This window comes from Pan paniscus, chromosome 16 (genome assembly GCF_029289425.2).
Source record: "Pan paniscus chromosome 16, NHGRI_mPanPan1-v2.0_pri, whole genome shotgun sequence".
NCBI lineage: Eukaryota > Metazoa > Chordata > Mammalia > Primates > Hominidae > Pan > Pan paniscus.
In genome coordinates, this window is record NC_073265.2 from 61,882,006 (window position 1) to 61,898,563 (window position 16,558).

Genomic DNA, 16,558 nt, shown 5'->3' on the forward strand with positions numbered 1-16,558 from the left:
ACACTTGTAAATATACTTTTTAGGCTGAATCTCTGCCATTTGTTTTCTTATTTAACTCATAAAAATAAAACACATTGGATGGAGGGTGGGAGCAGGAAGGAGATTTATGTCTTTTAATTGCATGCCATTGTTTCATATCAAGACAGAACATATGGTATCCCTGGCTTTGGACCTACAGAAGGAAACACATTTTTCTACCTGCTGTATGCCAGAGGTTCTTGAACACCTGGAGGGATGACTGCAGCACAGATTGCTGAGCCCTACTCCAGAGTTTCTGATTCACCATGTCCAGGGTGGGGCTGAGAATTTGCACTTATAAAAAGTTCTCAGGTTCTGCTGCTGCTGCTAGTCCAGAGACTACATTTTTGAGAACCACTCTTGTCTACTAACTGTAAATTGTAGAACTCTAGAACAAAGCTTAGTTTGGTGTAGGAAAAGAACCTCACAGGTTATGGAGCAAATCATGAAAGATTCAACCCTTGATCCCAGCCTAGCGTGGAATTCAGGTAACAAGCAATACACAGTGACATGACACAATTCTTGGTTTTCATGATTGCAAGTCATAGCCAAGTATCAAGTGAGAAATTCAGTTTCATTTGCAAGGCTTAGAGAGGCCAGGTGATTCTAGAAAAATAGGCCTTGTATTTGCTTTAAACCAGTAAAGAGCTTTGAGTGCTTATTAAATGGAAAGCTTTGTGTTTTTATTTATTTTTGACTATTTTATTTTATTTTTTGAGATGGAGTCTCAGTCTGTCACCCAGGCTGGAATGCAGTGGCGTGACCTTGGCTCAACGCAACTTCCGCCTCCCGGGTTCAAGTGATTCTCCTGCCTCAGCCTCCCGAGTAGCTGGGATTACAGGTACCCACCACCACACCTGGCTAGTTTTTGTATTTCAAGTAGAGACAGGGTTTCACCATGTTGGCCAGGCTGGTCTTGAACTCCTGACCTAAGGTGATCCACCCACCTAGGCCTCCCAAAGTACTGGGATTACAGGTGTGAGCCACCACACCCGGCCCAAAAGCTTTGTGTTTTTAAAGGTATTAGACATGTTTCTTGTTTTTTAAAAAATCTTAATAATGTAGGAGAATAAGAGAAATGTTTTTTCCAAAGCCGAGAAATCATTGTGATTATTTTACCTTATTGGAATGTTGGATAATATAGTCCACTTCATTCATTAATCATCAAACATGCTATGGATTTTCCATTTTTATAGGATTTGTGTCTTAACTGGGGTAATACTGGTAATTCTTATACTCCCTCTGAAGATGAAAAATGTAGGCCAAAATCATAGACCATGCATAGAAGCTGGATAATGAAGACAGCTCTGGAGGAACATGTAGACACACACACACTGACACACATATATATAAAGTATAAACACATATATTTTTTAAAGTTTATGTTTAACATTTTAAAGCAAAAACCAGCCCTCCCCTTTCCCGGAGTAGGCAGGCCCCGCCCCTCTCCCCAAGTGGGCAGGGACAGCAGTCGCATGGGCAGCTTTCGTTGTGATGTCACAGGTTCCTCTGGGCACACTGCTGCCTGGCCACGCCTCCTTTCCCTTTCATCTTTCTTATTGACCAATGGGATTGGAGCATTAAGGCCACACCCCTATTCTGCATTCTAGTGTGGCCCTGGTTACGCCTCCTCTGGCTCAGTCACACAGCAGCCTTGTAGGTGACTGGAGGTGTTCGCTGATGTGGCCCCAACCCTACCTCCCTCCCCACCCCATGATGTTAGAAGAAACTCGACAGAACAAATTGGCAGCAGCCAAGAAAAAGGTAAAAAGCCAAGAAAAAGGTCATGGCCCCCCAACCTAGCCAGAGATCCCCTCTGATGACAAGACCACTCCCAGAGTCCATACCACTCCTGAGGCACACCGGGCTGGGCCCCCCTACCCCGGCGCCTCTGGACTCCCCCCACCAAAGTCTTGTCAGTCAGCCCCGCCCGTTCAGCAAGCAGCCCAGCCTCTGCCCTCGCCAATCACCCTGCGGTGACTTTGGGCGGATGACTACTGGGGATACCTGCTCCATATTCAGCCCTCACGTCCTGCCACCCCAAGCCCAACCTCCCTGGGTTCTTTGGGCTCACCTCTCCAAGGACCTGGGTCCCCCAGCCCTAAGCCCCCAGCATCGCCAGTCATCCCGGGGTGACTTTGGGCTGGTGACTCCTGGGGTTCCCTGAGCAGACTCTGCTCTCCCCTCCTGCTGACCCAAGCCCGACCTCCCTGGGCTCTCTGGACTGGCATCTCCAAGGACCTGGGTCCCAGCCCCACGTCCCCCCTCCCCCATCGTGGATCGGCAACTCAGCCATTGCACTGATGAGGTTTCCCCCACCCCCAGGAGGAGTGGAATGTAGTGATGTCACAGTCCTCCTAGGAACTGTCATTACTGCTGCAAGACCGGCCTTTGATCTTATAACCCAGTCCCCTAAGCATTCTCACCCCATTTCTGGTTCCTCTGGTCACAGCACAAATTTCCAGCTAGAAGGGAAATGGGGACTATGGGACCTAGGAGCAAGAGGTTTCAGGCTGCTTTACTCCCTTCACATAGACATCGACAGTGTGAAAAGCCTACACTTCCCCTGTGAGCTCAAAACGTTGAAAGTATCTCTGGGTGGTAATGGGAGAATGGGTTTGGTTTGGTTTTCTCCCAGGCTTCTACTCTCCAGAGAGACTTTAACATTTTTTTCCGAGTTCTCCACCTCATATTCTAATTGTCCACGGTTCTGGGACCAGACTGCCCTTCAGTCAGTGGTCTCTGAAGTGAGATTTGCTCATCTTCTGTGGAATAGATCTTGGGAAACTGAACTTGACAGCTTGAATCTTCCTCATATCATCTCAACTTAGGGTACATTGAGTGCCACAGGATAAATGTGGGAGATCTTTCTGAAGCATCAGTTTCCCTTGATTCTCTTGAGAGAGAAAAAACATTAATGTACTTAGGGGTGACCCTCACATAGGTTTCTAAGAGTATACCAGATTTCTCTCTGAAATGAGACTTGGGTTGTCATCTTTCTGATAAATTCCCAGATTTAACAAAAAAGCTGCCTTCTGCCATGAGGACACATTGATATAAAAGTTTGAGAGGTACTGGTGCACTTCTTCACACTAACAGACATGTGAGGATGTGTGACTCTAAACCACACAGCGTGCAGTTCCTGCCTATGTAATGTTTACTTTTCTTCTCTCTGCGTCTGGTTTTGGTCCCCGGCAGCTGCTGATTCATGGCAAAACCCCAGAGCTTGGAGTCAGAAGACTGAGTTTAAGTTCCATTATTACCCCCCCAACTTTTTTTTTTAGCCATAATATCCATCCCTCTCAGTCACTAAGTGATTGTGACAACACCTTGTACAGTTGTTGGTGGCATTAAATCAGATGGTGTATAAGAGTATTTTGCAAAAACTGTAAGGAGGGTGTGGCTGTAGGGGCTGGTAGTTCTCATGAGTATTACTGCTCTTCTTTCCCACAGCTAAAAGAATATCAGCAAAGGAAGAGCCCTGGTGTTCCAGCAGGAGCAAAGACAAAAAAGAAAAAAACTGACAGTAGCCCTGAGACAACCACTTCTGGTGGTTGCCACTCACCTGGGGACGTGAGTCTTGGCTGGCCAGGCTCCTGGGGACAGGGGGCCCAAGGGGCAGTAGAGGGTAATTGTTGAGATTGCTGGGTACTGGTTAAGAATTCTGGGTTTGAATCCTGCTTCTCCATCTGCTAGGGATCTGATTTATGGCAAGTTGCTTGAGCTCTTTGGGCCTCTCTTTTCACATCTGTAAAATAGGGGTAGTATTGTTTGACTTCCATTTGTGAAGTTTAAATGAGATTCCTTATTGTTGTTGTTTTCATGTTAACCCCTAGTACGTGGCCTGCTGTAAACACCCAGAATACCCAGGAAATGGTCATTGCTGTTTGATTTTCCTGATCCCCACTCTCAAGGGGAAGCTGGGCTAATGAGTACAGCCACTTGCCATCAGGCTGTCCCTCTAGGAGTCACTGAAGGGGGCCCAGGGTGCGGTGAGGAGAGCCCAAGGCACTAGGAGCAAGAGAAGGTCTAACTTGCCACCAGCTTGCTGGGTGACCACAGAAAAATCACTTCTTCTGCTGGGCCTCAGTTTCCTCCTCTGTAAGATGATACTGGATAAGATCAGTGTCTTTCAAACTTGTTTTTTAGCTGAAGTCCCCTTAGTTCAAGAGAGCTCTTACTCAGGAGTCCGTTTTTTTTAATGGAGGTGGAGGTCTGGAGCTCTACCAGATTCATCGCCCATGTCCTGGGCCTGAGGAGAGGGGTCCAGTGAGCGTATTAAGATCTGCATTGGTCAGCTGACTCCACTCTGTGACTGCGTCACTCAGGGGACTTTTCCATCTATTTGTTCCTGCCCCTGGCAAGGCAGCAGGTGGCCATTTGGAAGAATGGCACAGGCCATGGTTTTAATCTCCTCTGCTCTTCTTCAGCATTTCCTTTTCCTGAACCCACATCTTCCTCCTACCCTGACTTTCTTGCTTCTCTCTAAGCCACTTCTGTCTTTCACCCCCTGCCCTTGTTTTTCCCTTGTCACCTCCTGTAGATTCAGGACATTCTGAAGGTGCGGGTGTCCAACCTTAACCACTCCAATGGGGTAGTGCTCCCCCATTGGACAAGTGGAAGGTGAGGCAGTGCCAAGACCCCTCTCTGGCTTGCTGTCTACAGCTGTGCATGGCCCTGAGGCTTCTTTGGCTTGGGGGATGCTTGGCCTCTGCCTTGTTTTATGTTGCTGCCATTAACCTTCAGCCTGTTTCTGTCTGCTTCTTCACCTGCTTGATTGATTGGGTTTTTTCCTTCCCCACGTCATTTATCATCTTGGAAATGGTGACGCCTAAAAGTTTAAAAGTAATCTGGGAATAACGTACAAAGCAGGCATGTGGGATTTGGGCTCTTTTTTTTTTTTTTTTTTTTTTTTTTGAGACAGAGTCTCACTCTGTCACTCAGACTGGAGTGGAGTGGTGCGATCTCCGCTCACTACAACCTCTGCCTCCCGGGTTCAAGTGATTCTCTTGCCTTAGCCTCCTGAGTAGCTGGGATTACAGGCACCTGCCACTATTCCTGGCTAATCTTTGTATTTTTAGTAGAGATGCAGTTTCACCATGTCGGCCAGGCTGATCTTGATCTCCTGACCTCAAGTGATCCACTTGTCTCAGCCTCCTGAACTGCTGGGATTACATGTGTGAGCCACTGTGCCCGGCTCCTTGCTGTTTTTATACTTTCTCCATATACATAACTATTTCCCATGTAAGTTTTTTTTTTAATTTCTGATTTTTATTACTCCTGCATCATCTGTTACCCTGAAGGATCTGGAAGTAAGAGGCCCTGGGCTGAGGTGCAGTGACTTTGCAGGCCAGCCCTCCAACCTCCTCTCACAGTGGGGGCTGGGTGACCCTCTGCCAGCTGAGACAGCCCACACAGACCCCAGCCCTAATGATTGTTCTCTCTACCTCTCCCCACAATCCTCTTCCAACTCCTCCTCTCTGCATGTGCCTCAGAGCCAGTACCAAGAACTAGCAGTAGCCCTGGAGTCAAGCTCCGTGACAATCAATCAACTCAATGAAAACATAGAATCATTGGTAAGAGTCCAGTGGGGTCCCCTGATTCCATGCTGCCAATCCTGGGCTTTAGTTTCCCCTTGGGGCCCTGAAGAAAGGGGCTGGGGGCCCCTGGTGCCAAGGGCAAATGGGGAGCTGGAGCACCCAGGCCTCACCTGGAGGGACCCCAGAGCAAGGAGCATGCAGCATGGCTCTTCTGTCACTGCCCTCTTTGCCGACTCTCTCTTCTCCAGACACCCCTGCTCCAGTCCTTGCCACACACGCCCTGAGGTTGTCACCTCTCAGGGAAGCGCTAGCCTGACTGGTTGTCAGGGGCCCTGTATTTCTGCCCTGACTCAGTCCCTAATTTGCTTTGAGTCTGGACAAGCCACCTGTCCTCCTTGGGCTCGTGTTTCTGGAGGAGGTAGAGCATCAAAGTTCTCTGTTAGCTCTGAGAGTCTGAGATTTAAAGGCCCCTAGAATGGAAACCTGAGGGCCAAGGGCTCCTGTCTGTCCTTTTCCATCCTATATCTGCTGTGAAGAACCATAGCTGGCCTGTATGTGTTCAGTAAATGTTTGTTGAATGAAGGCACCTTTCTAAATCACAAGCTGGCAGAAGGGTGGGCCTTCCTGAGACTCCCTCTCTAGAGGTTTATGTTACTGTCCTTTCAAGAGAATCCAGATTCAGACTTTGAGTTCTGTGGCTGTGGGCAAAAACCAACAAAGACCCAAATCCTCTGTCCTTGGGAGCTTGAGGAGGGTTGACCAGTTTTTGTTGCCATTGGTTCTGAGAATGTTGCCTTTAAAATCCATTCCTGGACCCTGCCTACCGCTTCCAGGTCTGGGGAATAGAGTTGAGGGGGCCACTCTCAGTCACCTGAATTTGACTCTCCCCACAGAAACAGCAGAAGAAACAAGTGGAACATCAGCTGGAAGAAGTAACGTGATTTCTTTGCTTACAACATGACTGCTGGGTTTGGGGGACACTCAGATGCAGAGGCGCCAGTCTCATCTTGCCCACTCCCAGCCTGGGGAAGAAGGCTCACCCCTCAGATTCCACCCCATCTCCATAGGGTCCCTGATAACCTGGTCCCATGGGTGGGCCTGTCCTGGGACATTGGTGGCATTCTGGGGGCGTGCCTCTTGCTGTGCCATCTCTGCCTCCCTGTGGTAAGAGCTCTGTCTTCCTCTTCCTACAGGCAAAGAAAACAAACAATGAAATACACAAAGCACAAATGGAGCAGTTAGAGGTGAGTGGAGGGTGGGGAGCTTTCTCCTGTCCTCTGGAGAATGTTTCTTTCCTTCTCTTTCAGCATTTCCTTGGCTTTTCTCCCAAACGTTCAATTCCAGACAATCAACATCCTCACATTGGAAAAGGCAGACTTGAAGACCACCCTTTACCGTACTAAACGTGCTGCCCGACACTTCGAAGGTGGGAATCTGGGCATCCCATCATCCTTCAACCTGTCACTTTGACAGGTCTTTAGGGGGAGTCTTTTGGGCCCCATCTCAACCTCTCTCATTACAGAAGAGTCCAAGGATCTGGCTGGCCGCCTGCAATACTCCTTACAGCGTATTCAAGAATTGGAGCGGGCTCTCTGTGCTGTGTCTACACAGCAGCAGGAAGAGGACAGGGTGAGTCCAACCAGCTGCCCCATCCCCTGGCAGCCTGGCTTCCCAGATAGAGGAGTGAGCCTAAAGGTCCCTTCTGCAGGATGGAGTGTCCTGCCCAGAAGGCAGCATGGTCATTTCTCACTACTTTTGTGTATGGTTGTTAGAGGCAGCCTGGGGCTGAGTCAGCTGCTGTGGGTGAGTTGGGGGGCACTGTGGGGAGTGAGCACTGGATGCAGAGCTCAGAGGCCAAGTGCCTGCCCTGCCCTTTCCTGGCTGTGGCCTTGGCCAAGTCCTAGGTGGGGTACTGGGTAGTTGTTCTGTGAAGGTACAGAAGAGCACCTTTAGTATGTTACCATTTCTGTAGAGAGAGGAAAGGGGTGTGTGTGTGTGTGTGTGTGTGTGTGTGTGTGTGTGTGTGTACTATGATAATATACAAAAACATGTCTGCAAGCATTCATAAAAAACTCAGGAGAGAGTAACAGGGTGCCTGGGAGACACCTCCCTTCTGTACCTTCTGAGTTTTGGACTATATGAATGTATCATCCTTTCAAAAAGTGAACAAAAGATTAATTTCCCCCTTCCTATCTGTGTCCCCACCCCCAGCAAGAAAAATGGGCTTAGAGAATAGGATAGACCTGGGTGTTCAAATCCCAGCTCTGTCTAAGTGATCTTAGGCAAGCACTTAACCTCGAACACTCGATGTTTTTCATCTACACAATAGAGGTAATCCTAGTAACTGTCTCATATGGTGGTTGTGAGGATTAAATGGGATTGCTAGCATGGAACCTGGTGAAGCACTCCATAACGGTTCAAACAGTGGTAGTAATAACAGTAATAACAATAGCAATATTATCTGATCTCTCTGGGCCTCTGTTAGCCAGCTGTAAATTCGATCTCTTTCCCTGTCCCTTCCAACTTAACTGACTTCTTTTAATAACCAGGCCATGGGCTTGGAAATGCCTTGATCTTTACTGAGTTGTATATTGAGCCTAGCCCTAGCCCTTTTAAGGGGCACTGCCCGGGCTCCCCAGATCGAAACTTCTCACTCTTCACCCTCCAGTCCTCGAGCTGCAGTGAAGCGGTCCTCCAGCGGCGGTTGCAGCAGACCATAAAGGAGCGGGCGCTGCTGAACACACACGTGACACAGGTGAGGCTTTGCAGAGGGAGGGATGTGGAAGGAAGATGACCCCAGGTGGCCAGGAGCAGGTGAGGACCAGTGACAGCCCTTCCTAACTTCTGTGCCCATTTCTTGCAGGTGACAGAGTCACTAAAACAAGTCCAGCTAGAGCGAGACGAATACGCTAAACACATAAAAGGAGAGAGGGCCCGGTGGCAGGAGAGGATGTGGAAAATGTCGGTGGAGGTGAGGTCTGACCCTTCAGCCCCCACTTTAGATAGGTCACTGGATCTTTCTGGGCATCTGTAAAATGGGAATAGTACAGCCAGAGGTGGTCATGGGTCTGGGCTTTGTGGAGATGGGGGCAGAGAGTGAGATGGTAGCCTATCCAGCCACCAGCCCCTCTCTCCAGGGCCCTTTCCCCTGTGCTTTGGGCAGGCTCGAACATTGAAGGAAGAGAAGAAGTGCGACATACATCGGATACAGGAGCTGGAGAGGAGCTTGTCTGAACTCAAAAACCAGATGGGTAAGATGGGGCTGGTGTGACCTGGGAGCAGGACTGGCATCAGAGGTCTGTGGGGGTGGCTTAGAATGCCCCAGGGAGGTGGGTGGGTGGAAGGGCTTTGAGGCAGAGGGAAAGAGGTCTGTGCCAGGAGACGGCAAGTTTTGTCATCTCCATGAGCCTCAGGGTCCCCATCAGCAAAGAGGGAGGAGTGCCCGTTGTCAGCCACCCACAGTGCTCTCTATGTGAAAGTGGCTTGGAAATTGGCTACCATTGGGTGCGAGGAATGATTAGCAGTGAGGCCAAGTTTGGGAAGCCTGAGAGGAGCTGTGCATCAAGAGGTTTTTTTTTTTTTTTTTGAGGGGGGTGTGGGTAGAGGGGTTGGGGAATCCAGAGGCCCTTATTGTCTGCTTCATTTCTCAGCTAAGCCCCCATCCCTGGTGCCCCCAGCAGTGACCTCTGTGGTGGAACAGCTACAAGATGAGGCCAAACACCTGAGGCAGGAGGTGGAAGGTCTGGAGGGAAAGCTCCAATCCCAGGTGGAAAACAATCAGGCCTTGAGTCTCCTTAGCAAGGAACAAAAGCAGAGACTCCAGGAGCAGGAGGAGATGCTCCGAGAGCAGGAGGCGCAGAGAGTGCGGGAGCAGGAGAGACTGTGTGAACAAAACGAGAGGCTTCGGGAGCAGCAGAAGACGCTACAGGAGCAGGGTGAGAGGCTGCGAAAGCAGGAGCAGAGGCTACGCAAGCAGGAGGAGAGGCTGCGAAAGGAGGAGGAGAGGCTGCAAAAGCAGGAAAAGAGGCTGTGGGACCAGGAGGAGAGGCTGTGGGAGAAGGAGGAGAGGCTACAAAAGCAGGAGGAGAGGCTTGCGCTCTCCCAGAACCACAAGCTCGACAAGCAGCTGGCCGAGCCACAGTGCAGCTTCGAGGATCTGGTGGGTTGCCCCACCTGGGGAGCCTGCCCTCATCCCTATCCCTCCAGGCCTTTGTTTCCCCACCTGTAAAATGGGCCAGTGTAGCCCTCACATGAAATTGTACTTCTAAAGGCACCTGTGAGCTACAGCTCATCAGGCTCTGCTCTGATGGCTGTGGGGGAGAAGGGATGATTTTTCTAACCTGCCTCCACCCTTCCTGGTGATATGGGAGGCAGACACCAAGGTCTGGTGTCTCCAGCTGCAGTGGATGGCCACTGATTGCTTCTCTCTGTCCAGAACAACGAGAAAAAGAGCACACTGCAGCTGGAGCAGCAAGTAAAGGAGCTGCAGGAGAAGCTAGACGAGGTGAAGGAGATGGTAACCTCCACCCCATCCAAGAAGGGCTGGGAGGCGGGCACCAGCCTCTGGGGAGGGGAGGTGCCAGGCCAAAGGCAGCTCCAGCTGGGAGGCAGGTGACCCCAGCACCCTCCAGGGCAGCCCTAAGACTGTTTCTTGCTTCCTGCCCTCTGACTTTTAGAGGTGGGTAGCCCTGGGCTCCTCCCAGGTCTGGACATCATCATCCCAGCTAGAGGCATGGAGCCGCCAATCACAGGGGAAGAGACAGTGGTACAAGAGGCTCCTTATCTGGGCACGGTGGCTCACACCTGTAATCCCAGCACTTTGGGAGGCTGAGGCAGGAGAATCACTTGAGGTCAGGAGTTTGAGACCAGCCTGGCCAACGTGGCGAAACCTCACCTCTACTAAAATTACAACAACAACAGCAACAAAAAATTAGCCAGGCATGGTGGCGCATGCCTGTAATCACAGCTACTCAGGAGGCTGAGGCACGAGAATCACTTGAGCCCACGTGGTGGAGGTTGCAGTGAGCTAAGATTGCACCACTGCACTCCAGCCTGGGCCACAGAGTGACACTGTCTCAAAACAAAACAAAAAAGCCTCCTTAGATTCAAACTGGATTCTGGCCTGGGTTCCACTGGTCACCATTCAACTACTGTTCATCTCTAAGTCTCTGTTTCTGTGACTTCAAAAGGAAGTTAGCATTTTCCTTGCAGAGGTGCTGAGGATTGAATGAGAGAATACCTGGAAAGCATTAGGCATGTAGCACACTTAGCAGATGGTGGTTGGCTCCCTCTGCTTTTCCACCAGTCTGTGGCCTACAGTTTAAATGGTGGGAAGAAGGACATGAGATTTGAGGCTGGGGAAGAAGGTATGGGGTTCTAGGCAAGAGAGGAAGCCTCTTAGGCCTGGAGCAAGGGACCAGGGTCCTGGGCAGGTGACAGAGCCCCACGGTGCCCTCGCTACCCTATTAATGGGCCCAGAATCTGGAAGCCAGCCACCATGTGCCCTCATGCCCAGGGTCTTCCTGCAGGTGGAGCTGAAGAGCCAAGAGTCTCAGAGTCTGCAGCAGCAGCGAGACTAGTACCTGGGTCACCTGCAGCCGTACATGGCCACCTATCAGCAGCTGACCTCTGAGAAGGAGGCGCTGCACAGGCAGTTACTGCTGCAGACCCAGCTCGTGGACCAGCTGCAGCAGCAGGAAGCTTGGGGCAAAGCGGTGGCTGAGATGGCCCACCAAAAGTTGCAGGAGACCCAGGGGAGGGAGTTGCTGAGGATGGGGCCCTGAGGGGGATGACCTGGCAACCTCCATGCCTTCTCACTCTGTTTCCCGTCCCCTTAGGAACCAGCTGCCAGCCACCAGAACCAACAGCTAGAGACCCAGCTAAGCCTCGTGGCTCTCCCTGGAGAAGGTACAGGAGACCACTCAGAGGAAGAGGAGAGAGCCCCAGGAGGAAGGGGGGACTGTTAGCAGCATAGGATTGAGGGGTTGGAAGAGACCTTTAGAACAGCTGGTCGTTATGCCAACCGGGTGTCCGCACTAAGTTCAGCATCAATATGGTGACCTCCTGGGAGCAGGGGGCCACCAGGTTGCCTAAGGATGAATGAACTGGACCAGATCAGAAAGGGAGCAGGTCAGGACTCCCGCACCAACCGGTAGTGGGACTGTGCCTGGGCAATATAGCAAGATCTTGGTTCTTAAAAGGAAAAATAAAGAACAGCAGCTCACTCCCCTCTGGGGAGAGGCTGGCTCAGGGTTACACAGTCAGGGTGGGGACAGAGGTAGGCCCACAGTACCTCCCTTGTTGGGTTGTCTGAGGACCCCTCTGGCCACCTCCCTACAGGAGATGGAGGAGAACATCTGGACAGTGAGGAGGAGGAGGCGCCTCGGCCCATGCCAAACATCCCAGAGGACCTGGAGAGCTGGGAGGCCACGGTAAGCCTGACTTTCCCTGCCCCGCTTTGCCACCTTCCTCTGTGGTCCCTCCCAGACCCCCTTATGCTCTTGGTTTTCCCACCTTCTGATTTCTCTGGCCCCTCACCCCTTCTGGGAGCCAGTGGTCAGACACTTTGTCACCTGTGACCAACAGGTGCACTCTCTGAGGCCCCAAGGGAAGGGGTTGTTCTCCACCTCCCTACCTCATTTGTTCTGTCTATGCCCCTACAAGAATACTCACCTCTTGCCTTCAAGTGGCATTTTTCACCTCTGCTGGAGCCAGTTCCCAGGAGGAGCAGGCACGGCTATGTGGGCAGCGGAAGGTGCGAAGGCTATGCTGCCTGCACCTGGCTCATCTGTTGGCCTTCGCCTGGAAGGAGCCAGAGGCAGAGGCCCCAGCCCCAGGGACTGGGGGTGAGTTTGTGTGTGGGGAGAGCTACCGGGCCCTGAAGGAGGCCATGGTGAAGCTGAAAGTGAGTGAGTCCTGGCATGGGCCAAGAAAATTGGGGGCGGGGCAGAACAAGTCACTCCCGAGATGTGACCCCATTATTTTGGCTCCAGAGCAGCTTTATGGACCTCCCGAAGGAGAAGGCGGACGGGACGGAGCAGGTGGAGAGACTAGAGCTTGGATTCGTCCAGCCCTCTGGAGCGACAGATGGCATGAGTGAGCGGGAGGCCAGGGCACGGGCACGGGGAGCTGCAGGGCCGTCGGAGGGACCCTAGTGTCTGAGCCGTGTCCTCTCGCAGGACAGTCCTTCACCGTATATGAAAGCCAGGGGGCAGTGCCAAACACGCGGCACCAGGAGATGGAGGATGTCATCAGGCTGGCCCAGAAGGAGGAGGAGATGAAGGTAGGGCGTGCAACATCTCTGCGGGGATGGGGGTGGGCATGGGCGCTGGTGCAGGCTCCAGGGTGGGAGCTGAGCACCCCTCCCTTCAGGTGAAGCTGCTGGAGCTGCAAGAGTTGGTGTTGCCCCTTGTGGGCAACCATGAGGGGCATGGCAAATTCCTCATCGCTGCCCAGAACCCTGCTGATGAGCCCACTCCAGGGGCCCCAGCCCCCCAGGAACTTGGGGCTGCCGGTGAGCAGGATGGTGAGTAGAGCTCTCAGGCGGGGTGGGCAGGCAGGGGCAGGGGAGGCTCGCACTGTGCTCAGACCCCCGCCTCCCTCTCTCTGAAGATTTTTATGAAGTGAGCCTGGACAACAATGTGGAGCCTGCACCAGGAGCGGCCAGGGAGGGTTCTCTCCATGACAACCCCACTGCACAGCAGATCGTGCAGCTGCCTCCTGTAATGCAGGACACCCAGGAGCACCCAGGCTTGCCCAGCAAACCCCGCGTGCCATTCTTTTACCAGGCAGCCGAGAACAGGGAGATAAACATCATCATCTTCTAAGAGCTGGTCAAGAAATTTAAAACAACAACAACAACAAAAAGTTACGGGGTTCATCTCCTACACAATTCATTTACTCCATTTGAATGCTAGAGCCGCTCACATTTATTTGTGTTTCTAATTTACCGTTTAAATTTATTTGTAAAAAGTTAAGGGAGAGTTGGTCTTTCCCTGATGTTCACTCTGGCATCCTTTAGCATTTTTGTTTTTAATTTGATAATTGTAGGTCATTAGCACGCATATTGAGTTTGCCCTTAGGTGGTGGGAATTCAAACACACAAAGACCCACTAATTTGCACAAAACTATTCTGGCTGGTTTGGAACAGGCTGCCATGCTTTTTTAATGTTATTGCAGCATGTATATTCATTACAGAATTCAGATAAAATGTGCTTATGTTCTGCTATTACGTTTGATCGAATCCTAACCACAGTGAGCTCTTCATTAGCTCAATATGTGGTTTGCCCTCAATTGCGCACTGTTTATTACTTTGTAATATGCCACTGTGAGTACTGACATTTAGAGTTGTTTAAAGGCCGAGAACTGGAAACAGCCTTTTCCCTATTTTCTGTGTATTGGGGATGGGAGTAATAACATTTTGGGGAGCTTTTTAAATCTCACAGAAGAGGAAAGTTGCCTGCTCTGGCAGGTGTGTGCAGGATAGAGTGTGTTTCATTTGTTCTGGTGCCAAAAATGAGCGCTGTACTATGGTAGTTCCCTTAGGATTTGTATGTGCTCTGGGCTCATGAAGATATTGCATCATGAGCTGCAGCAGTCGTACCCTTTCTTGATGACCTAAAAAGGGATTATTTCTGAGGAATGAAAGGCTCCCATCATTGACTGTGGATGTGGAAAACATTTTCTAGCTTAGAGCATTTATATCTACAATACATTTTAAAGTCAGAGTTCATGTTACCTGTTTTAATCACATGAGTATATGTCCCAGTACACAAAAGGGCACTGGTTGGCATTCTTCTTAAGGTATTTAGTGAAGATCATAAGAAATCCTTTAAGAGTTTAAATGTCCCTGGAAGAGGCATACAGGCTCTAGTCAAGAATGAATTTGAGTGAAGGAAAGCTGTGTGACACCTGGCCTTCCTCTATGTTCATGGAGCTTCTTTGAGGCTAGAAGATTGATTTTATCATCTAGACCTCTCTGGCTAATACCTATTCTTCAGCCACATTAGTTACTCTGACATAGGAATTTACTTCTTTTCTTTGAATGGAAAACACTTTAAAAATAATAACAACCATTATTATAAACCAATATATGTGAGAGTACTTAGTTGAAACAAAAAGGAGTTTTAGTACACAGTATTATACTACACATGAAAATCAAGGCGAAGTTTATGCAACTTAAAATGTTTACAAGCTGCAGTGCAATCTAATGTTTGTGAATGTCCAAGTATTATGAGAAAAAGTGTCTATACAATGACAGAGTTATGTTTCCTCACAAAGTTCTTCACAAAGAGTGAAATATGTTTTTATACCTCTCAGTTTCAGTTAGAGGCATATTTTGTGCCATATGTATGTTAATGTACCTATACATGATGAATGAATTATTTCAGTCATACATTGCCTAAATCATAACTTTAAGATGCTTGGGAAAGAATCAACAGCTAAAAGTTCATGAAGTTCTAATGTCTGTGTTCCAAAATACGTCACAGTATTAGGATGCAGGGAGAGATGTGTGTGCGCTCCCTGGGGTGGGCATTTCTAGTTACTAGACCATCTCCATTTTTAGCATTTGGCATCCTCATGATACTTTTATACATATGTCATTAATAGGAGAGCAATAATACGATTTTACAGATGGAATAACAGATGTGCCTGCATTCACTGAAAGAGTGCAAATATTAAGTCCTTGTGACTTCGACTGACTCTTCCAAATTGTATGAATTTATCAATGTATTAGATAAACCCAGTTTCAGAATTATAAAGAAAAACTGTTAGACCAACGAATGTGGTTAATTAACAGTAGCACGATTTCTAGCCCGAGGGTTTAAAATGGACTTCAAGTCCTGTTCTTGCCTTTTATTTTCTGAACTTGCCACTTTTGCATTCTTTGAGTTCAGTTTAAAGACAGTTTGAGTCCAATTTAGACCCTCGGGCTAGAAATCATACCACTGTTAATTAGCCACCTTATTTGGTCTAACAGTTTTTCTTTATAATTCTGAAACTGGGTTTACCTAATACATTGATAAATTATTTCAAAGGTATTTTTATAGTTCAAATCACTTCACTTTTACCCTGATAAATATAAATGACTAGGAATGATCTTCAGATAGCCTTTAGCACCTGTAACCAATCTGACAAGAATGTGTTCATCAGGTACCTGTGGATTAAATCACACACTGGCATATTTAAGCTGAATGTCAGTCTGGAAAATAAATGTAGTATATTAACTGAAATACCACTCTTTGTGTAGGTATTCTGTCATATATTTAAGAAAAATTAAATAGCATGTAAATCGTATAACAATAACTTAAGTCTTTCTTCAAAGTGCATGTGGTCCTTTGCAATACCTCATTCAGCCAAGTATTTGTTCTCTTCCTCATTCAGTTTAAGGCAGCTTTCAATTTGCTTAGAAGGCAACATTAGAAGGGTAGAGTTTAATCAGAAACATAGAATTTTAAAGTGTGGGTTCAACTGAATAAATTTGAATTTCTGTAGGAAGTAAATAATTAAAAATCTATTTAAAGATTGCAATATATAATCATTTTTAAAGTATTTGTTTAACCTGATAGGTTTTCCAGAAATGAAAACAAGTCAGTTCTAAAACCAAAGCTGATATTTAGAAAATGTGAAAATGTAAATCAGCCCTATCCATAATATAGTTTCTCTAAAACTTTATCTTAAAGAGTCATTTTAGAAGAATATAACTATTCATAAATGTAACTGCTATCTTAATGTTTTGAAATAAGTTAAAACACTTTAAAATATGAATACTGTAGTTTGAAAGAAAGAAACTGGGGGAAGGAAAAGTAGAGAAAGAAATGCCAATTCCAATGCAAGGCTTTATTTGCCAAGTTTTCTTAGAATGACTTTTACCAGTTTATGAATTCTTGTAAACAGAATGTATAATAGAAATACTGAAACACTGTTGCCTAAAGTGGCATTGTTGACTGCTACTGTGATGCTACTGTAATGTAATAAATTATTAAATTGTTGCAAAGTGC

General features: G+C 48.4%; 1 protein-coding gene across 1 annotated transcript; it reads left to right on the top strand.

Moving 5' to 3' along the window:
• The first annotated feature begins 1,433 nt into the window (after positions 1–1,433).
• On the top strand, positions 1,434–16,558 carry GOLGA6B (golgin A6 family member B). Its single transcript, XM_034939081.3, has 18 exons — positions 1,434–1,782; positions 3,472–3,591; positions 5,514–5,594; positions 6,452–6,490; positions 6,752–6,802; positions 6,903–6,984; positions 7,081–7,187; positions 8,227–8,313; positions 8,422–8,529; positions 8,722–8,809; positions 9,209–9,717; positions 9,994–10,062; positions 11,396–11,465; positions 11,898–11,989; positions 12,551–12,653; positions 12,737–12,840; positions 12,930–13,083; positions 13,170–16,558. The coding sequence occupies exons 1-18, from the start codon at positions 1,699–1,701 to the stop codon at positions 13,382–13,384; spliced, it is 2,163 nt and encodes a 720-aa protein (XP_034794972.2). The 5' UTR covers positions 1,434–1,698; the 3' UTR covers positions 13,385–16,558.

What these genes read in the sequence shown, in the direction of transcription:
- GOLGA6B (XM_034939081.3), top strand. Translation starts at nt 1,699, where the DNA reads ATGTGGCCCCAACCCTACCTCCCTCCCCACCCCATGATGTTAGAAGAA. An exon ending in TGGAACATCAGCTGGAAGAA is followed by an intron (nt 6,491 to 6,751) that starts GTAACGTGATTT and finishes CTCTTCCTACAG; the next exon opens with GCAAAGAAAACAAACAATGA. An exon ending in AGCAGCAGGAAGAGGACAGG is followed by an intron (nt 7,188 to 8,226) that starts GTGAGTCCAACC and finishes TTCACCCTCCAG; the next exon opens with TCCTCGAGCTGCAGTGAAGC.